At 56.1% G+C, this 17,959-nt stretch overlaps 1 protein-coding gene across 2 annotated transcripts; it reads right to left on the bottom strand.

Moving 5' to 3' along the window:
- Nucleotides 1–2,608: 2,608 nt before the first annotated feature.
- CADM4 (cell adhesion molecule 4) lies at nt 2,609–16,933 on the bottom strand. 2 transcript variants are annotated; one of them, XM_060651332.3, is made up of 9 exons: nt 16,794–16,926; nt 7,272–7,418; nt 6,794–6,946; nt 6,409–6,543; nt 5,870–6,034; nt 5,651–5,741; nt 5,104–5,276; nt 4,138–4,266; nt 2,609–3,594 (listed from the first exon to the last, which is right to left on the bottom strand). In XM_060651332.3, the coding sequence occupies exons 1-9, from the start codon at nt 16,855–16,857 to the stop codon at nt 3,485–3,487; spliced, it is 1,167 nt and encodes a 388-aa protein (XP_060507315.1). In that variant the 5' UTR covers nt 16,858–16,926; the 3' UTR covers nt 2,609–3,484. The 2 variants fall into 2 exon arrangements, with proteins under 2 accessions (XP_060507315.1, XP_060507316.1); XM_060651333.3 differs by lacking the exons at nt 2,609–3,594; nt 4,138–4,266 and adding an exon at nt 4,767–4,920 and having other exon boundaries at nt 16,794–16,933.
- Between the last annotated feature and the right edge of the window lie 1,026 nt (nt 16,934–17,959).

Below are 17,959 nucleotides of genomic sequence, written 5' to 3'. Positions count from 1 at the left end.
CAGACCGACTCCCACAGTGCCTTAGGGCGGGGCGTCCCGTTTCCCCAGGATGCCCCAGGGCTGCACGGAGCCGTGTTGGGGGAGAAAAGGGAGCCTGGGTCTCGCCCTCCGGCCATGATGGGCCAAGACCGCTGCCAGCTCGCCCCGGTGATGGGAGCCGTAACTCCCATCATGCAGCGGTGCCGTAGCGCCCGCTTCCCAGCATGCCCCGCGCACCCCTATCCCTATCCCGGACACTCACCGGCACTAGCTGCCCCCGCTCTGGCTCGGCGGCGGCGGCTGCACGCCCGAGCTCTGCGCGTGCGCTGCAAGTCGGGTAGGAGGGTGTACAAGCGGCGTGAAGCGCCTAGGGCGCTTGCGCGGCGAGGTGGACCATTCCCATTGCACAGTGGGGAGAGGGGCTCTCCGAGTCGGGCCATCGACTAGGCCCGCGCAGGGGCTTCCGGACTTTGCCCCTTGCTGTCCAGGTTTACTTGGTACAGTCCGCAGCTGGATGGAACTAGAAACTGCGAGGCTTGCGCGTGCGTGAGCAAGCAGGAATGCGCCTTACAGAAAATGGGATGAGCTAGGGGTTGGGGGCGCCAACTAGGCTTGGATCTTGGATTTGAGGCTTATTTGCATAACCTTAGCGCGGGACAATGGGAGCCCTACGGCGCTGAAGGGGTGATTTGCATATTCCCCGGAGAGGCTGTACTCCCGAACGTCGTGATTAGCATATAGGGGGAGAGGGGTGGCGGGGGGCGCGCCTGAGCAAAGCGCATGCGCTTACGGATTGCGGACTAGCGAGTGGCCTTGTTTTAGTTGGCGTCAGTTTGCATCCGGAGAGGGGGCGCAATGGCCAAGACACTTACTAACTCTCACAAACCCCTTCCCCCACCACCATCAGAAATATTTATTGCCGTCGTCTGTGTCAAGCCCTGTGTTGGTGGGCACCGTGGTTTCCGCAGTGAACGAGACATACCTGGCCCCTATCCTGGCACCCCAATCAGAGGAAGGAGATCCACACAAAATCAGAACCACAACCCAGAGTGGTCAGATTTGGGATGAGTGAAGCATAGGAAGCTGTGGGAGCCAGAGGAAGTGCCTGCCCCAGCCTGGAAAGGCTTCCAAGAGGTGGTGATCTTTAAGCCATGGATGAATAGAAGCCAACTATAGCATAGGAGTCCTGGCACAGGGAACAGCAAGGGCAGAAGCCTACAGGCAAAAAGTAGTGCATGGTTTGATTGAGAAAGTGATAGCAGCTACGTATGCCTGAAACAGAATTAAGAGAGGGGAAAGGCTCCTAAAGGTAGAGTTAAGAGCTCTGACTATACAGTTTGATGGCATAGGAAGCTACTGCAGTATTCCAGGCTTTTAGAATTGACTTATATTTTAGCTCAAAACTCTCAAGAGCTCCCATTATACTTAAATCAAACGTTGTCATGGCCCAGGGGCTATACATGTGGTCTGTTCTTACTTGTCTCTGACTTCACTCACCTCTTTATCCATCCCTGTGTACCTCTACTTCCTCTCAAACACCAGTCCCTACCACCTCAGGCCTTTGCTCTTGCTGTTCCCTTTGCCTGAAAATGCTTTTCCCTCTGATCTTTGACTCATCATTCATATCTTGGCACAGGTGTCAAACAGGCTCTTCCTGATCTTTCAAAGATGGCATGTCGAATTTGCATTAGAGAAATGAGCAGGATTGTGGTTACAGCAGGATTGGCCACGAGTTGATGGTTGTGGGAGCTGGGGTGAAGGGTGCATGGGACTTCATAGTCCTGTCTACTTCTGTATTTGAAGTTTTCTATAATAAATTAATAGTACCCCATCCCCTCACTCTGCATTTTATCTTAAGAGTACTTATGGCAAGCTGAAATTAAAGGTTTTTTGCTTCCTGTTTTCCTCATGGAAGCTTTGTGAGGGTAAGAAGGGAGTCACCCTTTTTCCTTCAGTCCTCAGTGCCTAGAAACAGGATCAAGTTTCAGATTAGTACGAAGCCATCTAGAACACCTAACATTTGCCTATTTTATTCATCACAGCATCTCCAGATCTTTGGGTAGCACCTGGCACAAAGAAAGAGGTCAGTGTATTTTTTAATCTAAAATTAGAATCACTCATTTAAAATTTAGTCGAATGAATGAGGGGCCAGGAGTGCCAGGCTAAGGGGGCTTGACTTGACCTAGAGGTGATGGGGAGCTAGGGAAAGATTTTGAGCAGAGCAGGCACAGGTTTTGACAGGGCGAGATGTGAGTTAATTGAAAGGTCCTTTGGAGATTGATTTCCGGGTTAGAGGTAAACCAGGGGAAGGATCTGGGCCTTTGGCTGAGGACAGGGTAGCTCAGTGGCTACTGACTCAAGACTCAGTGACTTTTGGCCAAAGGAGTGGCCAGGGAAAAAACCAGATTCCTTGGAAGGGTGGAGGTGCCCCTGAAGAGGTACAGAACTTCTCCTGGCTTGTACTATCCACCAACAACCATCTTACTTCTCTCCCTCCTCCCTCCCTTAGTTCAGTTCCCCTCCCAACATAGTGCAGCTCTGGGCAGAGGGACAGACACACAGCCACCCCAGACACTTGTTCTCTCCTCAGTTTAATGGTGGTTAGTGGGATTGCCAAACCCCCTCCCCGTTCCCCTCCCCGCCCCGTACAAAATGTGTGTGTTTTTTTTTTTTTTAAACAAGAAAAAGGGGGCAAAAGCCAGGAATGAGGGGAGGGGGGTGCAATCTGATATTTTCATACAGATTTTTAATTTTTTTTTAATATATTATATATAAAACCATAGAGACCAACGCACCCCCCAGACTCCTTTCCCTCTCCCTGGAGGGCCTGGAGGAGAGATGGGGAAGGCCCCCCCAGGAGTGGGTGGACAGAGAGACAAATATGGATAGGACAGATATGGGGGGAGGAGGTGGGGAAGGGGAGCCCAGGAACCTGGGGATTGGAGAAAAGGGTTGGGGCTGTCTCCCTCACCGCCCCCATCAAAGTTATGACACAAAGACACAGAATCCCTGTTTCCATGCCCTCCCCCCCCACCCTTACCCCCACCGTGCAAACATGGCTTTGCAAAGAGGTGCCCAGAGCTCTGTGGAACTCCTACAATGGCTGGCATGGGGTCTGGGACCCCCAAAGAAATCTGTGTTCCCCTTCCCTGCCCACCCCACCCTTCCCAGAATCTGACCCCCTCCCCACAAGACCTGGTTCTGCAGCCTAGGGGCCCTGGCCTTCCCCCAGTTATCTTCCCCCAACCCAATCCCTACCGCCCTCCCTGGACTTGGGGGGTCTGGACCTCTGGCCCCTGCCCCCTGGGGGGCCCAGGCCTCTAGGCCCTTGCTTCTGGCCCTTGCAGAGACCTGGGATCCGACACCCCCCATCCCTGCCCAAGCGTCTGAGGTGTTAGTGGTGGGGGGAGAAGCCCACCATCCCAGACTCTGGTAAATGTCTTTGCAGCTGGCAGTGGGGTGGACCCCAGCCCAGGCCCAGGCCCAGGCCCGGGTGGAGGTGGGGTCAGATGAAGAATTCTTCTTTCCTCTTGTGTCCGTCGCTGCCATTGAGAAAGGCTTCTCTTGCTTCTCCCTGCTCATCCAGGCCACTGGCCTCGTGGGTCAGATAGGAGCCTGAGGGGTGACAGACCCCCAGACAGAGGTGACATATATGTGGACCCAGGAGTTGGACAGAAATATATGGGAAGGGGAGACAGACAAGACATACCAGGCGAAGGAAGAGGGAGAAACGGAACATTCAGGGAGGGAATCAAGTGCAGGGGATTGCAAAACAGGGGCAGAGAAAGAGGTAAAAGCAGAATTAGGAAGACTCCAAAAGTTCAAAGAAAGACCAACCCTTATCTGTTCTCCTGGTGGTGTCCCCTTACTCTGCTCCCAACGAATCCAACAATTTAGGGAGATGAATTGTTTTATTCAAACTCTTGGCCTTAATTTCACCTTCAGTGTTTCACCCCTTTCAGAGTCAAGGCCGAAAAGTCAGCCCGGAATCTTGGCCTCAGGTCCCGCCAGGTTTCGAATCCCGGGTCTAGGTTCCGCCCTCTTATCCTCTGGGCTGTACGCCCTCCCTCTTTGCAAGCCGGGCTCTAGGGCCCCGCCCTTCCCGAATCCCACAACCAACCACACCCCCTGCAGAATTCAGTCCCCGCCCCCACTCACCCTTCTGCCGTACAGAGCACCAGACCATGCCCACCAGCACACATATGATCAGAAACACCAGTAGCGCCAGGATGCCGCCCACAATGGCGTAGGGCACCGACGTCTGAGCCTCTACCACCGCACCCGGGTCTGCCAGAGGGACAGGGCGCAGGACCAGGTCATCAGAGCACAGTCCCAGCCTGGCCCCATCGCTGCTGCTCTTGTAAACCAATCCACACAACTAACCGCGCTTTTACGCGTCACGCCCCTCAAACTACTGCCACGCCTGGCCCCTTGTCCTGGTTCCACTCTTTCCTGATGCTCCACTTCCACAAAGAACGCGTGTGTTGGTTTGTACACTGGCCCGAACCAGCCCTTGAATCATTTTGCCAGTACTACCCCACTCCCTCCCCCCACCACTCCCCAAAGAACGGAAACAGCACATCTCTTTTCGTTCGATTCCTTTGACCCACAGAACCTGAGGTCCAAGTCCCTTCCCATCTTGTCTAAAACGCTCCAGGTATTTAAAAATGCGGAGCTAGGGCCCAGCAACTTCCAAAATTCGTGCTCCACTGTCATAAGAGCTAAACACATAGCACTTATTTTGTGCCAGGGACCATTCCAACCGCTTTATATATTTAGCTCATATATAATCTTCACACCCCTATGAGGTAGGTGCTATTGTTTATTTCCGCTTAACCAATGAGGGAACTAAGGCGCAGAGTTACGCGCAATAGGATGCCGCAGAGCCCAGTCTGAACCCAGGCGGTCGGTCTGGTCGCAGAACTCCCGGAATTCAGGTGGCTGTGGACCCCAAAGAATCACCCTTTGCAACAGGCCCCTCAAACACCCCTGCAGGCCTTGAACCATCCAACCCAGCTCGCCCATTCCCAAGACCCCCTGCCTCCCGGGACGAGCAGAGACCTCCTCCGAGGCCCCGCCCCCGCCTTGAGCCCCGCCCCCAGGCCTGCGGCTGCGTGCCCTCACCGTAGACCACGAGTACATAGAGCGCCCTCGCGTGGCCGTGCTTGTTCGACGCCTCGCAAGTGTAGGTGCCATTATCTGCGGATACCAAGCCAGGCAGCGTAAGCGTCTCCCCGACCGCCTCGGCGCGCTCTGGCAAAGACTCATTCCCGCGGTTCCAGCGGATCTGGTTTGGCCTGGGCGTGAGGGAAGTATAGTCAGAGTTAGGGACACAGGAGCCACCATCCAATTCTGACTTCTCGGTAATCTAGATATGTAGTATCTGCCAGTAAGAGGGTCCTTACTCTCCCCATCCTAACCAATAAAACCAACAGTCCCGGGCACAGCTTTCACCCATCACCGGAGTCTCAAGAATCCTAGCGTCCTGTCCCCCGCCCGTTCCACTATCAGAATTCAGGAGTCCAGGGCCCCACAGCCTCCCCCCTTCAGGACGCAGAAGTCCGGGCCCCAGCCCCTCTGTTCGCCCAGTCCCCTCTTTCCCGAGACACAGGTGTCCAGGTCCCCGGTCTCTTCTCCTCAGGACCCAGGAGTCTCGGGTCCAAGAGCTCACCTGGGGTTCCCTGTTACAGCACACGTTAGCACCAGCGTGTCTCCCTCCCTCACTACAGCTTGGGAGGCATGGATCCGGGCCGTGGGGGAGTCTGTGGGCGGAAGTGAGATGGGAGAGTGGTGGTCTGGGTCATCTCGCAGGGCTAGAAACCCTCCCGGGGGCAAGCGGCTGGCGTTGGGACCCTCCGGCCCCTCGCGTCCCGGCCCGCCGGGCACTTACACTGCACGTCCAGCACGTACTGCGTCTGCTTGCTGTGTCCGGAGGGCAGCGCCTGGTTCTGCGCCTCGCAGATGACGATACCGCCGTCGTCCTTGCGGTCCACACGAAACCGCACTGTGCTCGCCACGCTCCAGACTTTGCCATTTTCCTGGCCGCTGCTCACTCCTGCCAGGCCCCGCCGGGACTCGGTCAGGCCAGGATTCCGGCCCCGCCCACCCCCAGCCCAAACCAAAGCAGGCTATTTGCCAAGCTCCGCCTCTTAGCCACAGGCCTCGCCTCCAGTCCTCCAAGCCACGCCCCTCCCCGAACGTAGCCCGCAGCCCCAGGTGCCTCTTCCCAAAGCCCCTCCCACTTTCACTCCCAAGCCCTCCCTTCGGTCAATTCCTTCCGTAGCAGCATATTGGGTGGCCAGGGTCAGCGAAACCTGTGCGCTCTTCTCCAAGCCCCGCGCACTTATAAGCCAGGAGGTCCCAAGACCCGCTTCCTCTCAGTCCCACCCCTCGCCGGCACTTCCCCGGTGACCCCACCCCAGGTAGTACCTTTCAGCTCCTTGCGGTCCCGGTACCAGCGCAGGACAGCGGCGGGGCGGGACCGAGGAACCAGGCAGCTGAGCTCCACCTCGCCTCCCTCCACCGCCTGCTCCCGGACCTCCACCACGGGATTCTCTGGGGCCACTGCAGGGAGAAAGGGGTTAGGGGGGCGGTCAGCGGTGGCACTGAGGTGGACTCAAAGAAACTAGGTGCATCAAGGGTCCCAGGTGGCAGGGGTCAAACACAGGCTGGAGGTCAGGAAGACCGGCCGTGTTTCCTGGGGGCAGGTGTCGAGGAGGTTAAAAACAACCAGATTTAAAAATCAGGTCTCAGGATAAGGGACAAGCGGAGGAGAAAGGAGGAGGGGATGAGTTTGAGGAGGGAGAGGCGTTACCCAATACAGTGAGCGTGGCAATCTGGTGGTGGGTATCCTCCGTGTAGAGCTGGCAGAAATAGCCCCCCTCGTCCTCCAGGCGGGCATCTGAGAGCCGGATCCGCACGCGGCGCGGAGAGAACTCCTCAAGCTGGAAACGCTCATCCTTCAGGGCTAAACAGAAGGAACAGGAAGGAGTGAACCTAGGGAATTCTGGCTCCACGGACCTGCCCTTCCTCCAGAAGCTTACAGTCCTGCGTTCTGCCCCTTTTCCCCATCCAGCCATACCCGTGCATCTCAGGGGCCCCCACCTGTGACTCCCTTAGGGACCCAGAATGATCCAGGCCCTCGTGCCCACAGGACCAGTTGTCCAGGCCCCTAGCTCCATGCTCTGTCAGGACCCGAGTCCACACTCTCCCCTCTGTCCTCTTTCAGGACACAGGGGTCAGGCCCCAGTCCTTCTCCTTCAAGACTCAGGATTTCCTACCCCAGCACTCACCGCGGGTGCCGTTGAAGAAGAGGGTCTGCCGGGCTGGGTTCTGAATGACAACTATGGATCCATCGTACTGGTGCAGACGGCAGGTTATCTCGGCCACCCCTCCCTCAGCCACGGTCACATTCTCTGTCTGTACTTCCTGTCCAGCCCCTGGACCAGCAGACAGAGAGACAGGATAGGAGACTCGTTGAGGGCTGCGATTCAGTCTTTTCTCTCTCCCCCGTTCCTCCCCCATCCAAATCGCCAATCTCTCTCTTTCCCCTCTCATTCAGTTCCTTGCAGCCAACATTTCCCGAGGGCTGGATTCTGGGAGGTAAAGACAAGCTGCTCCAGAGAAGCTACAGTCACGATCCAGTGGTATGTGCTCTAATGGGGACAGCACAGAGCACACGGGGAGCCCAGAGGAAGGGGAGACTAAGGCTGCCTAGGGAGATGGGTGATCAGAGAAGGTTCTGGAAGAAAGCTCCATTGGATCCAGATTTTAGAGTGAGCAGTTCACCAGGTGTGGGAAACTGCTATGTGTTCCCCAAATCCCACCTTTCACACCTGGGCACCCGTTGTAATTTGTCTGCAGTGATGGCCACAATATTCTTCCCATCCCTGTATATGCCCTCTGTAAGTTGACTTTGTCCCTCCTGTCATAAAGCAGGCGTTCTGATCCTGTTGATCTGGGCAGGCCCTGTGACTTGCTTTGACCAGCCACTCGCTTTGACTTGTTTTGATCACATTTCCTAAAAGTGATACTGTATGGGTTCTCGAGCCTAGCGTTTCTATTCGTGCCCTCTTGCTGCCCTGAGACCATCAGGTAAAGATACCTGGACTAGCTTCCCTGAGGGTAAGGGACCACATGGAGAGAGAAATCCAGCCAGTAGCCAGCACCAACTGCCGGTCACGTGAGTGAGGCCATCCTGGCCCATCCAGCCCCAAGTGACTGCAGCCACATGAGTGACTCCAGCTGAGACCCAGAGATGAACTGCCCAACCAACTCAGTCCAGATCGCTGACTCCCAGAGTTATTTCCCAGAGCAAATAACCATGACTGTTGTTTAAAGCCACTACATTTTGGAGGGTCCCTTACACCACCAAAGTTAACTGGTAGGACACACGATTGGACTACATTTCCTCAGATCCCTTGTACTTAGTTGGGACCACGTGGCTGGTTTCTGGCCAGTGGGATGTAGGTGGAACAGAGAAACACCTCTTCCAGGCTGGCTCATGTCAATCACAGTCGTTCTCGCTGGCTGAATGGAGAGGACCCCAAGGAGCCTGTAGGAGAACAGGATCACAAGCTGGAAGGAGCCCACGGCCCTGACTGCCCGCTGTGACCTGCCTGCACAGGACTGTAACGTGAATGAGAAATTCACTTTTTTGTTAAGCCGTTGGGATTTCGGGGCTGTTGTTATTGCGGTTAACCTACCCCGATTAATCCATCAGAGGAGGAAGGTAGGGGATTAGTAAGGGGGTATTTTCAGCAGAGGCAGCAGCCTAGAGTACAGCTCGAAGCTGGGATTAATCAGCATCACCATCACCATCACCATTGTCACGGTCATCTTCAAAATAAAATAACCACAATGGCTACTGTTTATTAGGCACTTGCTATGCCTGTGCCAGGCTCTGTGCTAAGGGTGTTACCTATATAACTTCCATTTAATCATCAGAGTACCCAAATAGTTAGGCACTATTAGCAATCCCCAGCTTAAAAATTTTTTAATGCTTATTTTTATTTTTGAGACGGAGAGAGAAAAACTGTGAGTAGGGGAGGGGCAGGAGAGAGGGAGACACAGAATCCAAAGCAGGCTCCAGGCTCCGAGCTGTCTGCACAGAGCCCCATGTGGGGCTCGCACTCTCAAACTATGAGATCATGACCTGAGCTGAAGTCGGACGCTTAACCGACTGAGCCACCCAGGTACCCCAATCCCCAGCTTTTTAAAATTCCCATTTCATGGGTGAGAAAGTTGGTCCAGAGAGAGAAAATGACTTGCTCAAGGTCTCAGAGTGGCAGTGGAAGGGCCAGGATCTGCATGCAGAGCTCTCTGATGCCACATTTTGCATCCACATCCACCTCCTGGTTGTCTGGGTGAAATTGTGCAGCCCTGGGGAGGGGGTGTGGGATGTGCTAGTGGAGGGCCACAAAGGCCAAGCCTGGAGATTAGCTTTTACCCTGAAGGCCAGTGGAGGTTTTGAAGCAGGAAAGTGCCATGATCAGATCTGGTTATTTACCTTTAAATGTGGGCTAACTCTGGCTTCGTGTCTCTTGCATTCTGTCCCATTCATTCGAGTATTTCCTGAGCAGTAGGTAGGTGCTTAGGGGCTGGGTGCCCAGAGATGAGTCAGATGAGGTCCCTGCCCTGGAAGGCCTTCAAGATTTACAGGGAGGTAGATGCAAATCACTGTAATTGACCATCAAAGTGTTATATTCCCTGTAAGAGGGCTCAGTAACCCAATTTGGATGCTGAGGGGTAGAAAAGATTAATTCTGGAGAATGGAGGCAGAGACAGCTAGCTTTCTACCCAGCATCCATAATCCAGCATCCATAATTCTTCTTAGTAAAAGAACCCTGATTATATTTATGGTTGCCCTATGTCCAGCAGAAAAAGATATTCCCAGACTCCCTTGCAGCTAAATGAGGCCATGTGATAACAAGTTTTGTACAAACTCGATATAAGGATAAGTGACTTCCCTGGTAATTCATATGGTAATTTCAGGAGGACTTCCTAAAGAAAAGGGACAAGTCCTTTTTCTTCCAGGTTGCCTTTATGCTGCCTGGAACTGGGATGTGATGCCTGGAGTTCTGGCAGCCACTTGACCAAGAGGACAAGGGCACGAAAGATGGTGGAACTAAGAGCTGGAAGGTACCTGAGTCTCTGGTGATGATGTGGAGCTGCCTCCAAAGCCCTGGATGCCTACTTCTGGACTTCTCTTAGGTTTGAATACAATGCTTTGTGCACTTAAGCCACTCTTATGGGTTGATTTGGCACTTCTTGGAATATCAACATGTTCAATCCTGGCCCCACATATTTTTTCCTCCCCATGTCTTTTTCAATCTCGGTAAATATCACGACCATCCACCCAGTTGCTCAAGCCAAAAACCTTTCCCTCTCTCTAACATCCATTCCATCAGCAAGATCTATCCATCTACCTCTAAAACATATCCCAGATCAGTTCATCTTTTTTACCGCCACCCTAGTCCAATGACACGGTCTCTTCCCTTGACCTTTAAGAGCTACTCAGGGGTCTCCCAGCTTCTATGCCTGCCTCCCCTCAGGCCATTCTCCACATAGCAGCCAGATGGAGTTTTCCAGAAGGTAAATCAGATCAAGTCACCTCTCTGCTTGAAACCCTCTGAAGGCTGGTGCCTGGATGGCTCAGTTGTTAAGCATCTGACTTCAGCTCAGGTCATGATCTCATGGTTCGTGAGTTCGAGCCCCGTATCGGGTGAACACGAGCCCTGCGTAGGGTGAGCTCCGCTTCTCTCTCTCTCTGCCCCTCCTGGGATTCTCTCTCTCTCCCTCTCTCTCTCTCTCTGCCCCTCACTCACCTGCACCCTCTCTCTCTCAACAAACAAAAACAAAAGACAAACAAAAAAAACCCTGGAAGGCTGCCCATGACACTTAGGAAATAAAGTAAAATCTATATTCCTTCCCTGGACCTTGAAGGTGGTATGTGGCCTGGACCTCTCTGACCACAGTTCCAACCACCCTCCTGCTACTCCCTTTCCTCCAGGTGCATTGGCCTTGATCTTCCTCAAATTCACTGAACTCGTTTCCACCCCATGGCCCTTGCACTTGCTCTCCCCTCTGCCTGGAATGTTCTTCACTGCCTCCTGTTGTCATTCAGGTCTCTGCTCACATCCACACCTCCTCAGGGAGCCCTCCCTCACACCTCACACGTCCCCTTACCTCCAGAACACTTTCTGTTCTGTCCCCACTGGTTTTATTTCCTCTACAGAAATGTCACTGAAATTATCTTGGTAATGTGCTTACTCATTTACTGTGTTTGTCCCCTGCCACCAGAATACACACCCCATGCAAGCAGGAATGTAATCCATCGGTTTCACTGCTGTATCCCTCCTCCCTAGCAGTGTCCCTGAAGCTAGATAAGTGTCTGGGAGATTGACAGATGAATAGCGTGTGCTGGGCACGATTTCATTTCAACCTCACGACGACTCTGTGGCATCATTATCCTCATGGTGGACACCTGGGTTGATCCCAGCTGGACCACTGGCCATCTTTGTGACCTTGGGCAAGCGGCATGACTTTTCTGAGCCTCAGATGCCCTGTCTGTAAAATGGGGATGATGCCAGTGCCTTGTCTCCTAGGGATCAGCCCAGTGCCCAAAGCTCAGGGAGTCCTTCCTGCAAAGCTACTGTTATTACAACTCCGGAAACATGCCCGTGCACATGAAAACTGGCCTGCCTGCACATCCTGGTGCTTAAAAAACAAAACAAAGCAAAGCAAAGCAAAACAAAACAAAACAAAAACATCCTGAAGCCTAGCCATTGATCCTGGACCTCAGGGCTAACCCAGTGCTAGCCCCCCATTTTACAGATGTGGAGAATGAGGCTCAGGGGTCCCAGGCCAAGTCAGTGGCAGAAACTCAACATCTCCTGGGAGCCATCAGGACCTCTGCATCTGCCCCCGCCCCTACCGTGCAAATTATTCCTCTGCTGTCTGCTTGAGGGTGCACATGGGGTGAGGGTGGGGGGCTTTTGTCTTGTTCCCTCCCCCTCCTGAGGAGTCAGTAACCAACAGTGTCTGTGCCTGGAATATTAATGTCCCAGGAGCTTTTGTTTCAGGGTTGGGGAGTTGGGGGGTGGTGAGGCGGGACTTGTTAGTCCGAGAGGGCTAAGCTTTTGGGACTTGGGCACTGGCCCTTTAAACGGTGTTGACAGCCTGGAGTCGTCATGGGGATGGTGCCTGGAAAAAGGGACTGGGGAGGGCTTGGGAAAGAGTGGCTGAGCAGGTGATAGGTAGAGACCCAGAATCCAGCCCTCTCCTCCCTTAGACCCAGAAGTCCAGCTCCCAACTGCCTCTTTTCCCAGGATCCAGGAGTCCAGACTCCTAGCCCCCTCCTCCAATCAGGATCCAGGAGTCTGGGTTCTCAGCCTCCTCCTCCTTCATCCCCAGAAGTCCTGAGCCCCAGCCTTCTCCCCCTTCAAACCCAGGAGTCTGGGCTTCCAGCCCCCTCCTCCTTCAGGACCCAGGAGCCAGGGGTCCAGAGTACACAGCTGGTGGATGTTTCCACGGAGACTAGACAGGGTGGGGGGAGCACTTCCTGGGTCCTGAGTCAGCGAATACCCAAGGGAGTCTCAAGGTCACGGTTCCGGGAAGGTCACAGCCACCCCCTCCGTATCCGCTCCCCAGGGGGCTCATGGCTTCATGCCTCCTTCCCCCACTTCCTCCCCTAGGGAGGTGGTACATCCCTTCGTCCTGAATGAACCCCCCCTCAGCCCCCCATCAATGGCGGAGTCCGAACATCCTCGCACAAAGCATCAATTCTTCCCCAGCTCAGCCTTGTGAAGGCGCCTGTATTCGCAGGACCTAGGCGTCAGGGTCCCAGCCCCTCCTCCCTCGGAAACCTGCAGTGGGACCCCCGGTCCCTTCCTCTCCCAGGACTCAGTAGTCTGTACCTCCATTCCTCCCACACGACCTAGGAGTATGGAGCCCCAGCCCTCTTCTCCCCTTAGACCCAGGAGTCCAAGCCCCCAGCCCCCTCCTCCCTCTGAGACACTTAGCCTTCTACCTCAGATCCCAGAGTCTAAAACCCTGGCCCCTCCTCCCTCAGACCCAGGAGTCCTGGCCCCCAGCCCCCTTCTCTCCTGGAAACTTGACTGCAGGTCTACAGTCCTCAACCCTCAGAATCACAGTCCTGCCTTCCCCCAGCCTTCCGTCCCCCTCCTATCTGGGGACCAAGCATCAGGTGGGGGCGTAGGGGTGAGTCAGCAGCCTCACACACAAAGTGCCCCCTATGGCCCCCACGTTCCTGGGATATTCAGAACTCCCTAGATTCTGGGCCTCAGGCCCAGCCAGGGGGTGGGAGGTTTCCCCTGGGCGTGGGGTCATGGGGGAATTCCTGCTTCAGGAAGGGTGCAGGCCTGCACTGAGCCCTCACTGTCCTACCCTCCACCCCCAGTACCCTCTAGTCACCCCCTCCCAGGAGAGCCCAGGCTCTGTCGCTGCCCTCTTGCCCCACTGAGTTACTGCAGAGGAGCCTTAGTGCCTGGTTCTCGGAGGACTATGGGCCTGGGGTCTGCACTGGCAGGAACCAGTGGGTGCTTGGGTCTTGGTGCCACAGGCCATTGGGCGCTGGCGAGTCTGACTGTCTCCAAGCATCCCCCCCCCACCTCCCCCACCCAGAGAGAGAAAGCTGCCTTTGTGTTCCCCAAGACGGGGACAGGCCAGGCTCGCACGACATTAACCCACCCCGGGCCCCAACCCTGCTGTGTCTAAGGTCTTGGAATCCATTGCTGAACCTGACCCCCCGCTCTGGAGACTCAGGCATCCAGCTCATGGGTGGGTGGGGGTCAGTGACAGAAACCACCCAAGGCCTGCACCCTGGGGTGACTCATATTGGGGGCAAGGTCCCCCTGCTCTCAGAGTGACCTGTCAGAACTCTAGCAGGGAAAAGTGAGTCACTGGGGAGGAAAACATTTGGGCAACAACCAACTCCCCCTCTACAAAGCCCCCTAACTCTAAACGGTCGCTCTGTCTTTTCTCTGTATCTGGATATCCGTTCCCTCTGCCCCTCTCTGCTCTATCCAATTCCCGGCCTGTGGATCTCTGGTTCTGCCTGCGTGCATCTGGTCAGGCAACGCATCTCTCTCTCTCTCTCGCTTCCTCTCGCCTGCCCACCCTGGGCCCTTCTTCCCTTTGGCATCAATCTCCTCCTCCTTCTCTGGTATTCTTGGCAGATGTGTGAGCCAGGAAAGAGAATTCGGTTTTGGAAGGGCACAAAGGGACCCCCATCTTCCTTCGTGCTGGCTGGCCAAAGTGAGAGAGGAAAGGGGTGACTGAGAGGAAGATGATGGAGGGACCGTGAGCAACGCCTGAAATCTGGCGGCCAAGGTCATTCAGAAATATCCAGTGAAAAGGAAAGCAGACAGGGCCCTCTGATACCAGGTACCCCAGCCCCCTAGCCCACGCTGTACAGAAGGGGGAAAGTGAGGCTCAGAGAAGGGCAGAGACTGATATAAAATCACACCAGAGAGGCTGGTTCCTCAGCTCCCAGTCCAGAGTGCTCCCCGTGACACCCAGCTGTCTCCCAACTTTTAACGCCCCATGCCATTTAATTTAGCGAAAGTTTAGAGAAGTAGGATGCAGGTCCCAGGAAGCAGTGATTTGAACATGAAACAAGAAACAAGCCTCTAGAGCTACCTCCCAGGAGCGCCGGAGAAAAGACTCTTGAACTGGGCAAGCCGTCATCTTAGGTTCTGATTCTGAGAGAATCCATCCCATGATTCTAAGCTGTCAAGATTCCAGATGTCAGAGGTGTCAAGACTCAGGATCTCCCGGAGGTCAAGATCTCAGAATTTTAAAGCTGTCAAGAGGCTAGAATCCTAACGCTGTCAAGGTTCTAGAATTTGCAAGGTGGCAAGATTCTAAAGACTTGGGGATTCTGGAGTCCTAAAGACGCCAGTGTTTTCAAACACCCTCAGGTTCTTTGTTTACTGGATTCATTGGTTCTAGGATTCTATGAACCTGGTTCAGGAGCCTAAAAGAAGACAGAATAATAAAACTGGAGGGCATGTAGCTAAGGTACCAAAGCGCTCATGGGGAGGAGGGCGGGGGGATTGTGGCTTGTCTGCTGCAAAGAAAGAAGGAAATGGTAAAAGTTCCAAGCAATGGCAGAAGACTTTAGAAGAAAGCAAGGTGCAGCGTGAGAGGTCAGCTTTGCCCCTCTGGCCTTGTCCTGAGGAGAGGGAGGCTGTGCCCCAAACCCTGTGGTGTGGGATGCGTAACCGCACCCAGCTTGCCAGAAACCCCTTGGGAGGTCCGAGCTGGAGTTCCCTTTCAGGTCACTGGGTTCAACACTTTACAGAAAGGGGAACTGAGGCCCAGAGAGAGGAGGGGGCTTGAGGTCGGCTGCTGGGGCAAATGGCAGGAGGCAGGATGTAAATAAACCCTGGCCCCCAGCCCTGTGCCATCTGGCTACACACCTCTCCCAAATCTCTCCGTAGCATCCTGCCCTCCACTTCTGCCCAGCCACCTCCCAGCCATCCATTCCTCCTAAGAGCGGCCTCACCCGCTGGGGAGGGGGTGACCTGTGGCAGGTTTGAGGCACACGCAGTGTGAGAGTGTGAGTGTGTAGGTGACGTTTCCTGACCTTGTCCCCAGCCTCAGGGTCACCCTATCGTGGAGGTGTCCGGCTTTTCACAGTGTGTGATGTGGCTATGTGGATGGCTCCCTAGATGTCCTGGAGGGGGGCTTCTCTGTAAGTTATGGTCTGGGTGTGTGAATGGGGGGGCAGCATTTGCGAGGCATTTGCTGAATCCACGTGTGTGCCCACATGCCAAGGTTCCTCACACACTTCCCAACACGCACACATGCACACACACACACACACACACACACACACACACTTCCCTCCAAGGCCCTTCAGGATGCCCTGTCTGACTCAATTCCTCTCCAGGGCACAGAGGGATGAAGGGGTGCAGGTATTAAGAATGGGGTCAGGGAGGTTGTAAGGGTAAAGGGGGGAGCAGAGAGATGGGGGACAGGGGGACACTGGGACAGAGAGGCGGGGATGGATAGTGGGGGGAATGAAGAAGAGAGGTGACAGAGGGGGCTAGAGAAACGGGCAGGAAAGATAGGGGATAGAGACAAGGGGATGGGACAGATGGGGGACAGAGGGAAAGGGACAGAGAAACAAGGGTGACAGTGAGACAGGGACAGAGAGGGAGAATGGGGGCAGAGAGGGACAGCAGAAATATAGAGGGACAGAGAAGGAGGATAGAGAAGATGATGGGGGGACAGAGTGACCCAGTAAAAAGGGGCAGAGACCAAGGGACAGAGGTGGGGGACAAAGACAGGATGGAGAGGTGGGGGACAGGGCGGCAAGGAGAAAGGGGGACAGACGGGGGGACAGGACTTCCAGACCGAGGGACAGAGGACAAGGGTAGGGGGACAAGGAGAGAGACTGAGGGACTCACAGACAGGCGGACAGAGGGACGCAGAGACCGCACAGAAGGACAGCGGGACCGGCCCAGAGAAGGCGGGCTTGCGGAAGGGGTGGTGGGGGGGGGGTAATGGTGGTCTCGGTCCCTTTGTCCCCGCCGGGATCCGGGCCTGTGCGGGGTGTGTGTGGGGGGGGGGGGCTGCGGCACAGCGGCCGGGGCCCGCGTCCCCCTCCCCCCGCTCGCGGCTCTCAGCTCCCGGCTCCCGGCCCGCGCTGCGCTTTGTCCCGGGGAGGGGGCCCGGCCCGGCCCCGCGCGCATTGTTCGGCCTCTGCGGCCCCGCGGCAGCCGGGCTGTCACCGCAGCGCGCCCCCCGCCCCGGCCCGGCCGGCCGACCCCGGCCCCCGACCCTACCTGGCCCCGCCGCGGCCGCCCACAGCAGCAGCAGCGGCCACTGGAAGCGCCGGGCCCGGCCCATGGTGCCGCCGCCGCCGCCGCCGCCGCCGCCGCCGCCGCCGCCGCTCGCTCCCGGCCCGGCACCTGCACCGCCCGCGCCGCCCGCCCCGCCCCCGAGCCCCGCCCCCTGCCCGCCCGGGGGCGGGGCCGGGGCCGGGGCGGGGCCCAGGCCGGGACTGGGGGTAGGGGGTGGGAGACCCAGGGGACCGAGAGACCGTGGGGGTGGGGGGACGGTGGGGGTGCGGGCCCCCCAAGAGCGGGGCAGTTGCGGGCGGGGGCGTGCAGGGGATGCGGGAGAACGGGAGGGTGCTGCGTGAGGGCAGAGGTTGCGGGTGCTGTGTGAAGGGGTGAGTGTGAGTGTGTTGGTGGAAGGGTGTGCGAGGGTGCGGGTGTCGCGTGAGGGGAAGGAGGTGAGTGGTGTGTGTGAAGGCTTGGGTGTGTGTGGAGGGGAGTGTTGCGCGAGGGTGTGAGCATCGAGGGAGGGAGGAGTGTTCTGTGGGAAAGGTGAGTGTGAGAGGTGTTCTGTGGACAAGTGAGTGCAGGTGAAGGTGTCACATGACATGATTGTGACCTTAGCCACCCCGAGCTCCGGGAGGGCGGCAGAGGGGTGTCTGGGCAGGTCCTGGATCTCCCAGGCAGGGCTGGGCGGGGCGGGGGTCAGGCCCCACCCTTCCTACCGTCCAGACCCAGGAATTCAGTGTTTCCACATCATGCATCACTCTCCTGAAAGGGGCCCCCCGAAAGGGAACCAACTGGAAGGAAGCCTAAGTCCTGAGCCCCAGAGAGGGAGAGGCTCCTGTGGATGCGTCCCACCCCTAGCGTCTAGCTTCCCCACCCCTGCTTCCCCCGCTCTTCCTGCCCCAGTCTCTTTTGCGTCCCCGACTTTCCACGCGCGCTTCCCACTTCTCTCCCATCATTGTTGCTGACTCACCCCTCCACATTCGGGTCCCTTCTCCCTCCTGGGGAGTGGTCTCCCTGAGCCCACTTCTGTGGGACCTTGTAGACCCGGTGCAAGCTTATCACCCTTAGAACCCGGGAAGAGTGAGAAACAGAAGGTAGGAGACCGCGACCTCTCCCGGGCCCGTTTGACAGTCAGACAAACGGAGACATCCCAACTTTGAAAA

This window comes from Panthera onca, chromosome E2 (genome assembly GCF_046562875.1).
Source record: "Panthera onca isolate mPanOnc1 chromosome E2, mPanOnc1 haplotype 2, whole genome shotgun sequence".
NCBI classification, from domain to species: domain Eukaryota; kingdom Metazoa; phylum Chordata; class Mammalia; order Carnivora; family Felidae; genus Panthera; species Panthera onca.
This window is presented reverse-complemented; position numbering and strand designations above follow the sequence as displayed.